The sequence below is a fragment of the Anopheles merus genome, chromosome 2L, assembly GCF_017562075.2.
Source record: "Anopheles merus strain MAF chromosome 2L, AmerM5.1, whole genome shotgun sequence".
NCBI lineage: Eukaryota > Metazoa > Arthropoda > Insecta > Diptera > Culicidae > Anopheles > Anopheles merus.
Window position 1 is genome coordinate 22,475,924 of NC_054083.1, and position 16,515 is coordinate 22,492,438.

The window sequence follows — 16,515 nt, forward strand, 5'->3', positions numbered from 1 at the left end:
TTTTTTTTAATTTATAGGGATTATTTGTTTTGTGGAAAACATGAAATAATTGTTTGTGCAAAACATGAAATAAAATAACAGGACTCTTATGAAAAAAAGAATAATATTTCATTTTTGCGTAAAAATCGCCGATTTCAAAATTACACTTTCTAATCACATCCGATTAATCATTCATCCAGCAGGAGCTCACAATTTGTACAAATGCCTTCCTCTAAACAAGAAAAAACAAAGATTTTACTGTAGAATCTCGATACTAAGCATTTCAACACTCCTATCGTGCCTAGAGGGTGCAAATTGACCAGTTTCGTCCGATTGTTGGGATAATAATTCTTCCTCCATATCTGACTCACAATCATACTGCAAATGGGTTATAAAGAAATGGATTATTTCTCTTAATTCGCAACATTTATGAAAATGGCTAAATTTGCTTACTTTTGTTACTGCATCCATAGCTTCAAACTGTCCCAAACCAGTGGCCTCATGCACTCTCCTACTGCACCGATGATTGTTGTACTTATGCTCACTGGCGTACACACCGAGACACCTACCGCAAACATAGTTCCCGGAATCAGCATGAGTCTCTCTATGGCGCCGTAACTGTTCGTCACTGTAAATGATATAAAAGATCGATTGTAGGTACTTTTTAGCAGTAGACACCAGCATTTAAATACCTTTGGAACTGCTTCCCGCACGTTTCACATTTCCCTCCCGTTGGTGTGTCTTTTTTGTTGTGCGACAGCAATAGCGCCCTGGCGATATCATGGCTTTCGATGTGCTTTTTGAAAAGATCGTAGAATTTTATCCTATACCCACAGGTGCGGCACTTGAAAACCTTATGATCATCATGGATATGTTTCTGCAACGAGGCTTGATCCAGGAACCACTCGCGACAAATTTCCTCATAAGGACAGATCCATTTTTTTGCTCTACCCGTACCGTCCGCTTCTTGGGTGGATTGGGATCGATGCCGTTGTTCTGCCTCTCTGGGGGAAGTGGCAATGCAATCGATTTGAAAACAGCTTGCAGGAATTGTTTCTTCGCATCGATTCATCACCGCGCCGGTGTCACGTCGGGGAAGGTCTTGCTCAAACGTTGTGTACTTTTTCACCCGTCCGTATGTTGCCACTTCCGCCTCCAGCCGCTGCAGGGTAATGTTTTCCTCCGCTGCTTGGCATATGTTGAGATTCTTCAGAACGTTCGCCAAGTAGTCTCCCTGGGCGGCATAAAGCTCTGCCAGCGGTTGCCTGTTGCCCTTGAGCAGCTGTGCCATTCCGGTGCTAAACCTTTTCAAGCACTGCAACTGTCTTTGGTAGTGGTGGAATTGTATCAGCACCTCCAAACACTCCGCACACACCTTATCCGGCAGTAGATGGTGTATGCCGGTACGTTCCTGTACCCGATGGGAAGAATAAAGAACGAACGTTCAGAGGATGGTTCCGTAACCCGCAGTACCTACCTCACCCTCATTATTACCTTCGAATCGATTACTTCTCCCGTTATTTCATCAAACTTTTGCTCGATCGTACTTTCCAGTGCCTCGCTGTAGGAAGCGAACGGTGTGAACAGCTTCTCATCATCGATCGCCCGAAGACAGAGCGCACAAAGGTTGGGGAATTTCTGCAACCGATAGACAATCTTCTCTAGCACGGGCGATTCATTCTGCATGAAAAAAATAAACGCTTTAGCTTCACTTTCATCCCATTGTTGCACTCCACTGTGAGGGAGACATCGTACCTTCAGTTCTTCCGCTACCGTCACCCCACTGTACGTGTGATCGAAATCTGTCGACGGTTCCGCGGACGGATTGTTTTGCCGGTACAGCTCTTCCAAACGCTGCTGGCGCACAAGCTCCTCGAGCTTCTGCTTTTTGGAAATGGTAACAACCATCCCCTCCCGCACCGAAGGAACCGCATCCACACGCAAACGACGCAGATTTTTGCTCAACTTTAGCAGCGGCGAGTGAGCCATCTGGTAGTCCTCGTGGCGAAAGTGGGCCGAACAGACGGCGTCGGTCTTGAAGGGCGTCCAATCGACGCCCCGACGGCAAAATGCCATCCATCGGCTGCGCAGCGCCTCGTCCGCCGGGAAGGCGTGAAAGATTAGGGCCAGCTTGCGCTTCCTAACATCCACCCGGCGGTTGTTGCAGAATGCAGCCGCACATTTGGAATTGGGCATTTCGGGGGCGTGGGTTATGCTGGAAACGGAATGAAGATAAACATTTAACAATGATGTCTCACGTGTTATTATCATCGCCAGGAGCTTACCAAAAGTGTGCAAGAGTTGGCACAATATTCGATTTAGAGGGTAAAAAGGACTGTTCACTTTTGAAACGAAATAAACAAACAATCAAACAGAAACACGCAGACACCTGGTCCAAGCAGGTATTTTCATCCACTTCCTATGGCGGCCATGTTGAATAGCAAGGTTTGACAGATATCGACCACACTGCAATCAGCGTTGGGTGTCACGAATCTTTCGTTGTGATTCAATCATATGAATCTTATAGTGATGAGTGATTCAAATCTCGAATCAACTCTTCAAAGATTCATAAATCTCTAAGGATTGATGAATCTGGAAAGATAAATGTATAGGCTGGCATAGCCCCGTAGGTTGCTACGCCAACCAAAGAAGAATAATGAGCAGGCCAAGCTCAATGAATCTTTGGAGATGTATGAATCCCTTGAGATTTATGAATTCCCAGCTATTCGTGATTCTTTTGAAATTCATGAATCTTTGGAGATTAATTAATCTTTGAGATTCATTAATCTTTGCAACCGAGATTCTGTTTCATTGAATCATTTCAGGGATTTAGATTTACCCAACACCAACTGAAATTGCACTCACACACACACACGTTCATACCAAAATAGACGCAGAAAATGGCAAAATTTGTTCAGATAAATTCGAAACCATTCCGTTGTGTTCTGAAAACATGCGTTCATTTATTCTGTTCTGCCATTTCATTTTCGTCGGTTCTAGCCTTACCTACATGTAGTCATGATCTAAATAAGACAGTAATGCCCCCTTTGTGGGCACCTCTTCCGAGCCTAGCGGATCGACACTCCACGCATCATTTTCCGAATCATCGATACATGTTGAATCACTCGTTTGGTGGCCACCTTTTGTACTGAATCTGTTGCTGCCACATTCGGGCAAACTAATAAATACACCGGTCCCAACCGAAGAATGACTCTGCATGTGATGCTCAAGAACTTCGGCACTGAAATCGCGAAAGAATGCGAATGAAAAGAATGTCCCGTATGTCCCATATGTCCCGTTGCCGTGTGTCCCTTACCTTTGAAATACCTTCAAGCAGATGTCACATTTCACTCCCGCGCTCTTACTTTTACTATTATGGTTCAACAGCAGCGCACGTGCGACGGCGTGGCTTTCCAGGTGCTTTTTAAACACGTCGTAAAACTTCACCTTCAACCCACAGGTGTCGCATTTGAAGTACTTATGCCGGGTGGCCATGTGTAGCTTCAGCGAGGCCTGATCCGCGAACCACCTGTTGCAAACGTTCACGAACGGACAGCACCAGGTCTCCTTCCAGCTGCCGTCCGGCTCACGTTTCCGCGGTCTGCCGCGTTTTTGTTTCTGCGCCAGAAGGGCGCTGGCAGAAGTAGGGATGCTAGGTGCAGCATCTACCGTAGCCTGCTCGACAACCATTTCCAATGCGGGTGCCTCGTTTACCCTCACCGTTGTATGCTGCTGTACGGGTGGGAAGGCAACCGTCACTTCCGGTTTCTGTTCCTGCACGTACATATCTAGCGTAACGCCCTGCGCCGTTTCGGGATACAGGTTAAACTGCTTCTCCATCTCCGGGCAGATGTTGAGACTCTTCAGCACGTTCGTCAGGTAATCGCCTTCGACTGCGTACAGGGTTTGTAGCGGTTTGCGGTTCCCTTTGCGCAGCTGCGCCATCCCGGTGCTAAACATGCGCAGGCATTTCAGCTGTCTTTGGTACTGGTGGTACGATACGAGTGCGTCCAAGCACGCCTTACACACTTTCTCGGGCAGCATGTGCTGCAGGGCGGCACGTTCCTGTGGGAGGCAAAGAAACGATTCTCAATATGTCGGTACCATGCCAACACACATCAAGCCACGAAGCTCACGTACCTCTTTATCCGTCGTTGTCGCTGCAATTTCGTCAAACTTTTCGCCAATCGTGCAACGCAGCTCGTTATGGTATTGAGTGAGCGGAAAGAACTGTTTGCTGTCCGCGCAAGCTGTAAAGCAGAAGGCGCATAGGTTCGGGAATTGGTGCAGGCGGTAAACGTAGTTCGGTAAGCGGTTCTACAACGACAGAAAGCAATCGTTACGAACAATCTAGCGACACTATATGGTCAGTTTAGTACCTTGTGGCCATCCAGCAGCTCGCAGACCGCTTCTGTGCCGTGGGCAGTGTCGTTGTTGTACAGCTGTTCGTACAGCTGTTTGCGTGTCGCCTCTTCGATCACTCTGCTCGTCGCTACGGGAATGGGCACACCATTCCGGATGGATGGTACCGCTGGAATCGGGACGGGATCGAAACAACGATTGAATTAACACTCCCTAAACAAAGCAACCAAAACTCCGCCCAACCGTACCATTGATTTTAAGCATTCGATACAGCCTGTTTGCTTGCAGCAGCGGGGACCGGGTCATTTGGTAATCATCCTTTGTGAAGTGATTCGAACAAACCAAACCGTTCTTGGGTGGCTTCCAGTTCGGGCTCTGTTTGCAGAACTCGTGCCATTTCTGCTTCAGCAGCGGGTCAGTAGGAAACTTGTGGAAGATGATGTCCAGCTGAAGGGATTTCACCCGTTCCCGGTTGAAGGTACAGGACGCTACCGAACAGCCTTCGGGCATTTTGTGGTAAGTGTGCTGCAAATAAGAGGTACCATTACTAGAAAACTATTGAACGTTTTCAAATTACGGCCATATCCAAATTACCTACAAAGGACCGGTGTGGCTTTGTGGAGTGTGGTTTGTGCTTTCTAAAGTCGTCGCCTGCTTCGTGCCTTTACTTCACTAGCCCATCCACATACAAAGGTAACCAAACCCCTTACCAAGTTGTTGTTCCCCAGTGCATCCGGAATAAAGTAACACTGCTGGGCGCAAGAAAATGGATAAATACCTCGCAAAAAGAGTGTTTTTGATGTCAGAAATTAGTTTTACGATAAGTTCAACACGCGAATGGAACCAATCAACTCGGAAGGCGCTAAAAAGATAAACAACACCGACAAGTCTGTCAAACGATTTGTTTGTCCTCCGTTATGAAGTACCCTATACACGAAGAAATATATTCGGATACGTTGCATGTCAACTAGTGATGGATAAAGTTGGCAAAAATCAGGAGTCAACTCCCATCCGACTCCGATAATTTCGGCATCGACTCCGGAAGGCAGGTCCGCCTAGCATTATCTAGAGTCGTTGGGAATCTTTCGGAGTCATCCGAAGTCGTCCGGAGTTGTCCGGAATCGGTTGGAGTCGGAGTCATCCGGAGTTATCCGGAGTAGGCCTTCGACACAAAGACCTGTTTACGAAGTGCACGCACAAAGTGAAAGAAAAGAACATAACGAAATGAATGGCTACTGTTGACTACGACCTACTCTGATTCCGATCGGCTCTAGACGATTCCAGATGACTCCGGCTCCAAACAACTCCGGTAGACTCCCGGCGATTCTGGACGACTCCAACTCCGAGCGGAACTAGTGGTTCAGATTTTACCGGATCATAAATCGGACTAGCAATAGCCGGAATCGGATCGGAGTCGTGGTTGCGCTTCAAAGAGCACATCACTAATGTCAACTGTCTTTTTAAAAATCAATTTCTAAATCAATTAACCAATTAATTTTTTATTTCATTTTAAATTTAGTAAGAAAACAAGCTCAATCTAGAGACCCAAAGAATGGAAAGTCATTTATCGAACGCTTCAAAGAATGAAACCGTTTTCCGGCAGCAAACGACGACGATGGAGACGGATTGCCCAACACAAGACCATTGCCCGATAGTTCTCTAGGTGCTCCAAATAGTCAAACTGCTCTCGAAGCCAATAGAAGCAAACCAGCCCAACCAAACGTCCATACTTTCCAAGCTTGAGCTTCAACTAGCTGTTGAACGATAAGGAATGTGGCCAAGTGCGTTAAGCAATTGCTGTTCATGGGCACGAAAACTCCGGACACCAGGTAATCGCTTAAGGGAGTTTAAATTGCTTAACACCTTTTATCGCATGAATAGAGTTCAATTATAAGGTGCCATTTTATTGGGAACCATCCAGTTCTGTACAGTTTTTGTGGCGCGTTACAATGGTGATCATCAGTTTTAAGCTCTTACGCTCAATCTTCTATCTCCTTTTCGTCGGGATCGTCCTCAAGGATTTCCTCCAAATATTCTTCCTCCGTTATCATCTCCTCAGTACTACTGTACTCTTCAATAGCCCGCGTTGATATAACTTGAATGTCCGGTTTATAGTCGGGCTATGAAGAACGAATGAAGGAAATTGATACAAAAAAAGAGATTAATGAGTCTTCCCAACCTCAAAGACGGTCTTTTCATGTACCCTTTTAAGCGCCGGTTCGACACGAACATTATCCGTGAACGGATCCTCGGCCGTTTCCACCTTCATCTCTACGGTGGGGCATTTGTGTTTGCCAAACTCCTCGCTCGTTAAAAACACCCCCAGACAGGTGCCACACACGTAGTTGCGCTCTCCGGCATGGGTCGTTTCGTGGCGTCGAAGAATCTGCTCGCTGCGTAAATGATGTGATTATACCGCACGGCACTTGCAATTGCTATTTTGTATTCGCTTACCTTTGGAACGTCTTGCCACAGTTTTTACACTCCAGCTCCTGGTTCGTCGCTTTCTTGTTATGCGACAGCAGCAACGCACGTGCGATAGCGTGACTCTCAATATGCTTTGTGTACAGCTCGTAGAACTTTATCTTCACCCCACAGGCGTTGCAGTGGAAATATTTGTGCCGATTTGCAATGTGCTCCTGCAACGACTGTTCATCCGCAAACCTCTCCTTGCAGATGGCCGCGTACGGGCAGAGTCTCGCGTGATTCGCCTCGTTCTCTGCTTTCCGCGGTCTGCTGCGTGCTTTCTTCTCGGGCGGTGAAACTTGTCCATCGTCTCTGTGCGCGGGCGCGGCTGCCACCTGGCTGGTGGAAGCAGTAGTAACTGGTGGCTTTTCCACGATGTTTACCTCGTGAAGCATATGTACTTCCTGCTCGTTACGGTCTTTGTTGACTGGGGCCGAGTTGTTTTTTGGGGCACACTGTTCCGTCCGCTGCATTGCCGTTGCATATTGGTGCAGGAAGCTGGACATCGGCATGGGTTTCGGTACGAACAGCGTGTACTTCTTGATGCGCCCGTACGTAGCCACCTCCGCCTCTAGCCGTTCGAGTGTCACTTTCTCTTCCGGCCCGGGGCAAATGTTTAGGTTCTTTAGCACGCGGGCCAGGTAGCTGCCCTGTTCCTGGTATAGTGTTTCCAGCGGCTTTCGGCTGCCCTTGAGCAGCCGTGCCAGCCCGTAGCTGAATTTGCGCAAACACTGCAGCTGTCTTTGGTACTGGTGAAATTTAATCATTACTTCCAGACATTCCGTGCACACCTTGTCCGGCAGCAGATGATTCAGCGTGATTCGTTCCTAGTATTGGAGTACCGGGAAGCAGGATGTTTTAAGTTTCTCCAGTGTTTTAACGAAATTTTAAAATGCACCTACCGTACGGTCCATCGTTTCGCCCGTTATTTCGTCAAACTTCTGGCCGATCGAACATTGCAGTTCCTCGTGCGGCGAATCGAACGGCACGAACACGCTCTCATCCGTGATGGTTTTGTAACAGAATGCACAAATGTTGGGGAATTTGTTCAACCGGTACACAACTTTGCTCAGCACAGAGGAGCTGTTGCCGCTGCGCTGTTGAAGAAATTCGTTCAAAAATAATGCTTTCGAATGAGCTGTTATGTTTACTACAGCTACATTACCACACCAACCTTGTATTTCGTTTTACATATTTCGTCAATGTCTATATCCTGATCGTCTTTGCTGTACAGCTCCTGCTCAAGCTTCTGCCGGGCTTCCCGTGCAAGTTTATTTCGCGCTGCTACTGGAATAGCACGGCCCTTCCGGATAGTGGGAATCACTGGAAACATACCGGGAAGCACAAGTCAGAAGAAAGGCCCTAAGAATGGCGGTAAGACACTCGGTGCCACTATACCTTCCGGCTTGAGCCTTCTCAAATTCGTTGCCAATCGTATCAACGGCGAGTGGGACATTTGATAATCGGTCTCTTTGAAATGGACCGAACACATCGAATCGCAGGACTTTGGCTGCCAGGATGGTTCGCGCTGGCAAAACTTCACCCACCGCTGCCTCTGCACCGAATCGGTCGGGAACGTATGGAAACCAATGTCAAGCATGCGTTTTCTCACATTCCGCCTATTGTTGTTGCAGTCCGCTACGGCACACGAACAATTGGTCATATCGCTGGAAAAAACGGATGGGAAAACGGGAAACATTACTCATGTTCACCACACACGCTTGTACCGTCGATCGGCTTTAATGCACTATTACGCACCGACACTCTGTGGCGTTTGTGAACTGTAACAAGTAAGAAATTGATTCAAAGAATCAAAATTTCGACCAGAGCGGATAAATTCACATAAATAACGAATGTACGTTTGATTATGTACGCCAACTTCTTTGCACGAACCACGAACGACAACAAACTTTGTAAACAAAGAAAAAAAGGAAAGATTTTTTGACAGCTCCAACTAAAGAGAAGTTTGGTCGTGTGCGTGTGTGCGTCTCAATGGTGCTATACAGCTCGATGCGTCATTGTATTGGTGTACGTTTATTTTAAACCCAAACAATCCGTTGAGATTGCCTCTTCACTGCGTAATTGTCGCGCAAATGGTTGCGTATTGCGAAATGCATTATATATTCAACAAACATTAATGGAAGTCATTAAAATATCAAAACTAAGCATTTGATGTTCGATATTGTGTTGTCCGTTGAATAGAAATATAAATTTAAACTAAACTTTAAGCGCAATGGCGTTCAGGCGTTAAACTTGGAAGCGCGCACGTGTTTGAATCAATTCTATTTACTAAGCAGTATCATTTTTGTAAATATTTTCCTTTTTTTTATTTACAAAAATATTATATATTTCACAATCAGAAATCAGAATTATTAATGGCGCTAGTAAAAAAAAGTAATAATGCATGGAATCCTAAACGAATTCAGCGATTTTACATTGTACATTTCATATTGTTGCAATTCTTGTGGCCCTTTTTCCTAATCGATTTTTGATTGATAATCAGGCACAGGATAACGCGACGTGAGCATCAGTTCAGTTCATTCGTTCTCTTCCGATTCTGCTGCCGAATGCTCTTGATGGAGAATTTGGATGTCAAGTAACTTGACGCTGTTGTCATTACTGTGGTTTGCAGTAACAACGGGTGGGAAGAAAGTTTTACTCGCTATACATTTCGATCCAGCAGTAGCACCTACAGCATGTTCAGGCTGAAACAGATCACAATTAATATGGCGGGCAATTGTAAAGTTTCTGGTACCTTGGGTAGGCCCCTTACCGAGATTGTAAAGTTTCTGTTTCGTCTGGACAGCAAAATATCTTGGGGCGTTGCAAGCTTTGTGCTAGATGCTAAGGAACACCGATGGCTGCTGAAATCTTGATCGTCCACAAACACACCAAGGCAAGTTCCGCACACATAATTGCCGGTCGGTTTGGGTCGCTTCTTCTGCTCCAGCTGTGTCGATTCATCACTGTGGACAGAGGGAGAGGCCATCACATTAATAATTGTTTGCTTTAAAACACCCTCCCATTACCGCAGTGGTACCTTATTACACTGCTAATCGATTCCGACAGTGCTCTCGTTCGATTGTGAGACCGCAGCAGGGCGCGCGCAATCGTGTGACTCTCCATGTGCTTCTGGTACAGATCGTAGAACGCTATCTTACTGCCGCAAATGTGACAATCGAACGATTTGTGCTCCTCCTTGATGTGCTGCTGCATGGCCTCTTCCGTGAGGAACCACTTTTGGCAGATCGTAGAGTACGGGCAAGTGTGCAGCTTTGGGGTCTCATTCTTTTCAGCCAACCGCTTGCGCGAATTCCCGTGCGGCACTTCATAGATTTCGAGCGTCCGTTCGCCGGGCCGTGCAGAGACGGGAGTCTTGGTCACTGTTGGCCCGGTTGTACCGCTTTCGTCGCAAGTGTCCATACTCTCCGACAGTGCATCGTCCGTGCTAGAGCTCTGGTCGAACGATCGCGGATCCGCTGGACCTTCCGCGTATATGGGTAGGTTCTGCTTATCCTGCCCGTACGATGTCACCTCTTCCAGCACCTGCTCTAGCGATTGGTTTACCCGCTTGCCTTGAGCAATATCCAGATTGCGCAGTATGTTCACCAGATAAGGACCCTGGTCTTGGTACAGATTTTCCAACGGGTTCGGATTGCCGTGCAGCAGGTGTGCAATACTGGTGCTGAATTTCTTCATGCAATCCAGCTGTCTTTGGTACTGGTGGAATTTTATCAGCGTTTCTAGACATTCTTCACACACCTTGTCGGGGAGCAGGTTTTGCACATCGCTTCGATCCTAAAACGAGCATGAATGTTTTTAACTAACGCCAATGGGACTGAGCTTTGTCACACCATACCTCTTGATCCATCGGATCACCCGTTATTTCATCCAGCTTTTGCTCGATGGTACACTCCAGCGAGTCGTGAAAGTGCCCCAGCGGCAGGAACACCGAATCGTCTTCCATCAGTCTCAAGCAGAATGCGCACACGTTGGGATATCGTTGCAAAAAGTAGATACTCTTCTTACACCCATTCAAAGGATCCTGTCGACGCAAAACAAAACACGTTTTGTTATAACCATCCGTTACATCCCGTTCCCTCTCTTCCCATACCCTCTGTTCCGGCTCGTCTGTTTTCGCCTCGCTGTACGTGTGATCATTTTCCGATCCTGTATTGTGTTCATCCTTGTTGTAAAGATTGGACAGCAGCTTTATTCGCACCTCGTCAAGCTTTTGGCGCTTGGACAGTGTAATCGGCGGACGGCTCATGACGGAAGGAACGGCTGAAACGAGAACGAAATGACAAAAACGTTTGTAACGCCACACCAAAAATTGCACGGCACAACTCATCCCACATACCAAAACCCTTGAGATGTCTCAACCGTTTGCCCTGCTTGATGATCGGACAGTTGTTCATCTGAAAATCATCGTCCCTGAAGTGTGCCGAACACAGTACCGAGTGTTTGTTCGGCAGCCAATCTTCCTCGCGCTGGCAAAACTCGATCCACTGCCTCACGTTGTGATAGTTCAGCGGTGGAAACGTGTGGAACGTAATGTCTAGCCCGCGTCTGTTTACGTTGTAGCGATTGTTTTTGCAGAACGACGCGGAGCAGCACGAAAACGGCATCTTGTCGGCTTGTTCGTTCTCTGCAGCGGGCAGAGGAAAGGTTATTTGATGAAATTACAACAACACGTAAGTACAATCCCTTAATCTTACCGTCTTACTGGCTTCAGAAAGTGGCTCTCAGAAGGAAAAACAAGCAGCCAGCCAATATCACGGCCAATCACAGCAACCAAGCGAACTTGCGGGGGATTTTACGCCCGAAACCAAAACAAGCCCAAACCATGTGTCAGATTTCTTCTTTCTTTCTTTCTGTTTTTAATTCCACTCAAATGTCAGCGTGCCTGCGTACTTGTGTCACATCGCGTGCGATAGCGTGGAGGACAGAATTTGAATTCAACGGCTTTTAACAAAAAATATTAATTTATTGTATGCATACTCTAACGGAAATAAGGAAAGGTGCTTTACACGGGCGGCTGTGTTAGGTGCTGGACAGAGTTTGGCAAGCGGGGATGCTTTTTGTTTAAGAGTTGTACTTTTTCCTCCATCTTCCATTGCTCACAGATGGTGGGTTACCTTTCCTCTAGTTTTCGTTCGTCTCACTGTAGTACGAGTTGAAGTTGATTCTGTTGGTGAAGGGGGTTACACAGAGTGTTAAAAAAACAGGTCCAAATTCTTCATCTCACATTCGCTCATGGCTTCTACTTGCCGGTAAATGAGGTTGATAAAACGTTCTGAGGTGCTTAACGTCGCAACGTCCGCAATCTTGCGCAGCAGCGTCATGAGCTGGTCGGTAAAATCTTGGCGAAATTGTTCCACCCGCTCCGAGAACGTTTCCGTCGGGGCCATGGTAGTTGCGGTCTGCGAGAAGATGCAAAAGTTCATATTAGTATAATAAAAGGCATGATTAAGATGAAGCGCAAGTATGATCCACATCAAGTGAAGCGTGAGCTGCTGAGCTGAACAATCTACATTTTTTAGCTTTTTGTTGCCAAAACATCCTCAAAAACCAAACATATGTTCAGAGGGTAATGATGATTTGTTTGGAAAAATTAAGAAAAATCTCTTTTCCTTCAGTGTGTGTATTGGAGACTATTATTTCGCGTGAAAGAGAGAGTTAGCAACTGTATGGGGCGCGGCGATGCGTTCATGCGTTGGTTAGTATTTTGTCGTTTGTGGGGTGGAGAGTTTCGCTACGATTGCGCTACACGTATCGGTTAACACCATTTCTATCTGTACCTGTTCGTAATCGGATTCGGAAGACAGTGAGCAGTCGTCACCGGACGCGAGCATGCATGTTAGTTCTGCATCGACAAAATGGCGCTGTGATTCCTGTTTAATTTAGTATTAATTTGTTGCACAAATTTTGCGCAAGCAAACCAGGGCGAAACATAAATGCCACAACAAAAAAAACAACAAAAAAACATAACTCATACGCCAATGCACCGTAGGGAGCATAAATTAAGCAGCAAATTAACGGAAACATCACGGAAAAAATAATTTAAAATTGACAAAATGCATTCCAATCCAATGCAAAACAAACAAAATGCCGAAAAAGAAAGAGCCGTAAGGATGAAGGAGAAAAAGAGAACAAGAGGGAGAAAGAGAGAAGATTGAGAAAACATTTAGAATCTTTCCATCCTCGAACACTGATCGTGAAAAAACGTAATAATCCGCTGGACATCCGGTGCACGCTGTACGTGTAACAATTAGTAAAACAGAACAAGCTCTACTTACCGCTAGAAAGTCACAAAATTTGATGCATATATTGCATAGATTGATGATCGGTTTAAGCAAATCGGGCTCGGTAAGCATGCAATTCTTCAAACATTGATCCAGAAAGTCCTGATGATAGTTCAGCACATCATCAATGTTTTTGACCTACAAACAGTTTAGAAAGAAAATGGTTAAATATGCCCCTTAAATTTTATTCCAATCCACCTCCATCCTACCTGTTTCATGTTTTGGTAAAAAATGTGCCAGTTCGGTTCGATCACCTCGATCATCATGTACGACTCGAAGCTCTGGATGGCGATCAGCATCTTCTGGCGCAGGGTAAACGCGGACCGGTACAGCTTGGCCGGGTTCGGCGCAAACTGGCGCGTCTCGTTGTTGGCGATCCACACCCGGCAAAGAATGCGCTCGACGTACTTCAGGTAGAAGAGCTGCCGGAAGATCATCTGGTACTTCGAGATGGTCCACAGGTTCAGCACGATCGACACCGGCCACTGCGCCTTGTAGGTGAAGGTAAAGCACTCGACACCCTTCAGCTGGGACGTGTCGCTCAGCGTGTCCACGAACGCGTCCTCGTTGTTGACGATTTTCGAGATCTGCGTCACGATGCCGTACGGTAGCAGCATCGTTTTCAGATCGTCATGATACTCGTCGTACTTGGCGGACGACAGCCCCAGCGTCACGTCCAGCAGGTTGGCCAACCGGATCGGGTGCAGCGTGTCCACGCTCTTGCGCAGATCCTCCTCGACCGCGTCCATAAACTCGGTAATGAAGTCGCCCTGCTGCAGCAGAAAGTAGCGTTTGACGGACAGCAGCCGGCCCATCAGATCGTACTTGTTCATGATGAGATTCAGCAGCGAGGAGGAGGCGAAATTGTACGCCTCCTCAATCTCGTCCAGGTACGACTGGTCGAAGTGTGCGTACTGCAGCCGTTTGACCGCGGTCGTGGTCCGGGCCGTCGCGCTCGACGCGTTGAGCAGATCGGTCGTCGTGACTCCGCCGCCGCCGCCGCCGTTCGCGTTGCCCGGTTGAAACTCGGCCCCGCCGCACACGCGCACCACGTTCAGGTACTTGCCGGTGCGCAGTATGATGTCCGCGTGTTTGGCCAAAAAGCACGGCACCTTCTCATTCCGGATGGTGTACTGCTTCTCCCAGTAGTCGACCAGCTCGTTCTCGGTCAGCTCCATCGAGCTGTGGTCGATGAAAAACTCCTGCTGCGGATCGTTAATGACGCCCCGGTAGATCCACAGCTCCAGCATCTCCATGAACGGCGCCGCGGCCGACTCGACCAGATGCACCAGCACCTTCTGCGCGTGGTTCGTCCCGCTCTTGGCCGTGATGCGGTCGTGCAGCAGCGACAGCACCTGACCGCCCCGGGCATTGCTGCGCCGGATCTCGGACACCGTCGCCGCCAGCTCCTCCATCGTCGGGTAGACGGGCTTCAGGAACTGGATCAGCCGCTGCAGGCTGAGCCCCCGGCGGCACCGCAAATCGTCGAGCTGCGCGATGGACAGGTAGTAGTCGGTCATGATCGTTTTCAGCACGGAGCGGAGGGCCTGCAGCACGACGCCACCCTCGGTCACGCTCGCGCCCTCGATGAACGACTGCACGGCGGAGTAGTTGGCGGCCAGCGGCAACACCTCCACCACCATATCGCGGCACGATTCGGTCAGCTGGTTGGAGAGCTGAAACTCCACCGCCAGCGCACCGTCCGGGTCGAGCGTAGTGGCACCCTTGCGGGGCGTAATCAGCGTACCCTTGATGCCGATCAGGCAGTTCAGTACCTCCTTCAGCACAATCGGTTCCTGCGACGCGACCGGGATGGCGGCCACGTTCGCTTTGCTCTGCAGCGGGTACAGCTCGTCGTAGTTAAAGTTCCACGACACGATCGGTGCCTTGCGGTGCGAAAACTCGAACCCTGCCGGACGGCTCAGCGACGGATAGTTGTGGTGATGGTGCGCCGCCATCATACTGCCCGGCGGGAGCGATGTCGAGGACGATAGCCGGTTGCTCGCCGGATTGGACGTGGCCTGCACGAGCTTCTCCTTTATTTCCTGCACATTTTCCGGCGTTACCTGGTCGGGGATGATGCGGGTGGAGGAGAGGGGCGGACTTTCGAACAGCGATACGCGTTTGTGCACCGGTTCCGAGCTGACGGTTGGCACGGCCGTGCCTGACGTGTCCGACTTTATCGACTGTTCCTGCGCAGCGACGGTGGCAGCGGCGGAGGCGACAGTGGCGGCAGCCTTTTCCGCGTGAGCCGTTTTTAAATCGTTCGCAAATCGGTTCAGCACCATCACCAGGGCGGGATATGACTCTTTCCTGCAAGGTTAACCAAGCTGCGGGTTAGTTGGGACCAGCACAGGCGGCGGCTCTGCATACGTACGTATTAGCAGGTGCGTACATGTCCACGTACTTGCTCCCGTTGGGGAAGGGTTTGAAGAGTTGCGCCAAAAGCGTGGCCAGCCGCTTGCTGCTGTATTTGCCATCGCGGTTGAGGAATATGGTCACTATGTTGTCCGTAGTGTAGGTGAGCCTGTAAAGAAACCGGTACGAACGTGAAAAGCGCCAGCTGGTGTATTGTGTCCATCCGTCCATCCGCGCGTGTTGTCCATCCGCCGTCTTCATTTGAGCATCACCACGGAACGGGGGGGTTGTCGCGTTCGGAGAAATCAACTTACCCCGATTTTTTGACTAGTTCAGCAAGCAGCTTCTTGGCCACGATTTCTGTAGACATCACAGTGCATACGCCTACGCTCGGCAAGCTCCGGGTGTGAGGAGTTTTCGTAAAAATTAAGCACCGCGACGATGAAAGCGCGGAGCGTTCGCAGGAAAATTTACCAACAACAACAGGACTGGCGCACTGACAACATAGAACGCCGTTGGCCGTTTACCATCGGAATGTCAAACGGTTTTACTTTATTTTGGGAAGGAAATTTGAGGAATGCTATTTTTGAGAATTGATGCTATGAATTATACTGGGGGAAAGGCAGTTTTGTGCCGTTTTTCCTTTTTTTCTAGAGAGTGTTTTTGTCGGCAAAGAATTTAATTCAAAATTTGGCCTCCTACTCTGAAACATTTAAACCAGCCCTGACATTGACAGGAAGGTAACAATTCCCAATGAACAAAAATTCTCCGAGATGACAAAAATGCGCTGGGCCGGCGTCAGTTTGTAAATAAAAAATGAACATCAGCTACAACGTTGTTTCGCAAATAGTTTGGTAGCATCTGTACACGCAATACTGTTAGGAGTGCTCTAGTGGATGCACTATCCACAAGGTTGTCGAATGACTACCAGCTATACTGTATTCAACAGTTTAATTTGGCGCCAACAGATGTTTGCTATTTTTAGAATGCACGAGTCGTTTGCTAAATGAAGTATTTTTATATTCCTTTAGCCGTTTAGAACCCG

General features: G+C 48.0%; 5 protein-coding genes and 1 long non-coding RNA gene across 8 annotated transcripts; 1 reads left to right on the forward strand and 5 right to left on the reverse strand.

Annotated features, from left to right (window-relative positions):
* Positions 1 to 86: 86 nt before the first annotated feature.
* On the reverse strand, positions 87 to 2,922 carry LOC121593353. The gene is made up of 7 exons (XM_041915624.1): positions 2,845 to 2,922; positions 2,265 to 2,613; positions 1,735 to 2,194; positions 1,474 to 1,659; positions 672 to 1,390; positions 433 to 607; positions 87 to 357 (listed from the first exon to the last, which is right to left on the reverse strand). The coding sequence occupies exons 3-7, from the start codon at positions 2,173 to 2,175 to the stop codon at positions 235 to 237; spliced, it is 1,644 nt and encodes a 547-aa protein (XP_041771558.1). The 5' UTR covers positions 2,176 to 2,194; positions 2,265 to 2,613; positions 2,845 to 2,922; the 3' UTR covers positions 87 to 234.
* LOC121593354 lies at positions 2,918 to 5,209 on the reverse strand. Of its 2 annotated transcripts, none has more exons than XM_041915626.1 (6): positions 4,940 to 5,209; positions 4,590 to 4,866; positions 4,359 to 4,510; positions 4,120 to 4,296; positions 3,296 to 4,044; positions 2,918 to 3,220 (listed from the first exon to the last, which is right to left on the reverse strand). In XM_041915626.1, exons 2-6 carry the CDS (start codon positions 4,849 to 4,851, stop codon positions 2,986 to 2,988), a joined length of 1,575 nt encoding a protein of 524 aa, XP_041771560.1. In that variant the 5' UTR covers positions 4,852 to 4,866; positions 4,940 to 5,209; the 3' UTR covers positions 2,918 to 2,985. The 2 variants fall into 2 exon arrangements, with proteins under 2 accessions (XP_041771560.1, XP_041771559.1); XM_041915625.1 differs by having other exon boundaries at positions 4,936 to 5,208.
* LOC121593356 lies at positions 5,143 to 6,254 on the forward strand. The gene is made up of 2 exons (XR_006004767.1): positions 5,143 to 5,228; positions 5,861 to 6,254. It is a non-coding gene; the product is annotated as an uncharacterized LOC121593356 (long non-coding RNA).
* On the reverse strand, positions 6,220 to 8,723 carry LOC121593352. The gene is made up of 7 exons (XM_041915623.1): positions 8,566 to 8,723; positions 8,206 to 8,474; positions 7,982 to 8,130; positions 7,710 to 7,904; positions 6,796 to 7,634; positions 6,545 to 6,734; positions 6,220 to 6,461 (listed from the first exon to the last, which is right to left on the reverse strand). The coding sequence occupies exons 2-7, from the start codon at positions 8,468 to 8,470 to the stop codon at positions 6,321 to 6,323; spliced, it is 1,779 nt and encodes a 592-aa protein (XP_041771557.1). The 5' UTR covers positions 8,471 to 8,474; positions 8,566 to 8,723; the 3' UTR covers positions 6,220 to 6,320.
* A 381-nt stretch (positions 8,724 to 9,104) lies between these two features.
* Positions 9,105 to 11,656, reverse strand: LOC121594084. The gene is made up of 7 exons (XM_041917012.1): positions 11,526 to 11,656; positions 11,168 to 11,455; positions 10,922 to 11,091; positions 10,667 to 10,852; positions 9,848 to 10,605; positions 9,581 to 9,773; positions 9,105 to 9,512 (listed from the first exon to the last, which is right to left on the reverse strand). The coding sequence occupies exons 2-7, from the start codon at positions 11,433 to 11,435 to the stop codon at positions 9,345 to 9,347; spliced, it is 1,743 nt and encodes a 580-aa protein (XP_041772946.1). The 5' UTR covers positions 11,436 to 11,455; positions 11,526 to 11,656; the 3' UTR covers positions 9,105 to 9,344.
* Positions 11,657 to 11,778: 122 nt separating this feature from the next.
* LOC121593635 (gamma-tubulin complex component 2 homolog) lies at positions 11,779 to 16,157 on the reverse strand. 2 transcript variants are annotated; one of them, XM_041916192.1, is made up of 7 exons: positions 15,785 to 16,157; positions 15,490 to 15,639; positions 13,322 to 15,425; positions 13,107 to 13,250; positions 12,609 to 12,701; positions 12,079 to 12,230; positions 11,779 to 11,995 (listed from the first exon to the last, which is right to left on the reverse strand). In XM_041916192.1, exons 1-7 carry the CDS (start codon positions 15,838 to 15,840, stop codon positions 11,953 to 11,955), a joined length of 2,742 nt encoding a protein of 913 aa, XP_041772126.1. In that variant the 5' UTR covers positions 15,841 to 16,157; the 3' UTR covers positions 11,779 to 11,952. The 2 variants fall into 2 exon arrangements, with proteins under 2 accessions (XP_041772126.1, XP_041772127.1); XM_041916193.1 differs by lacking the exon at positions 12,609 to 12,701.
* Positions 16,158 to 16,515: the final 358 nt, after the last annotated feature.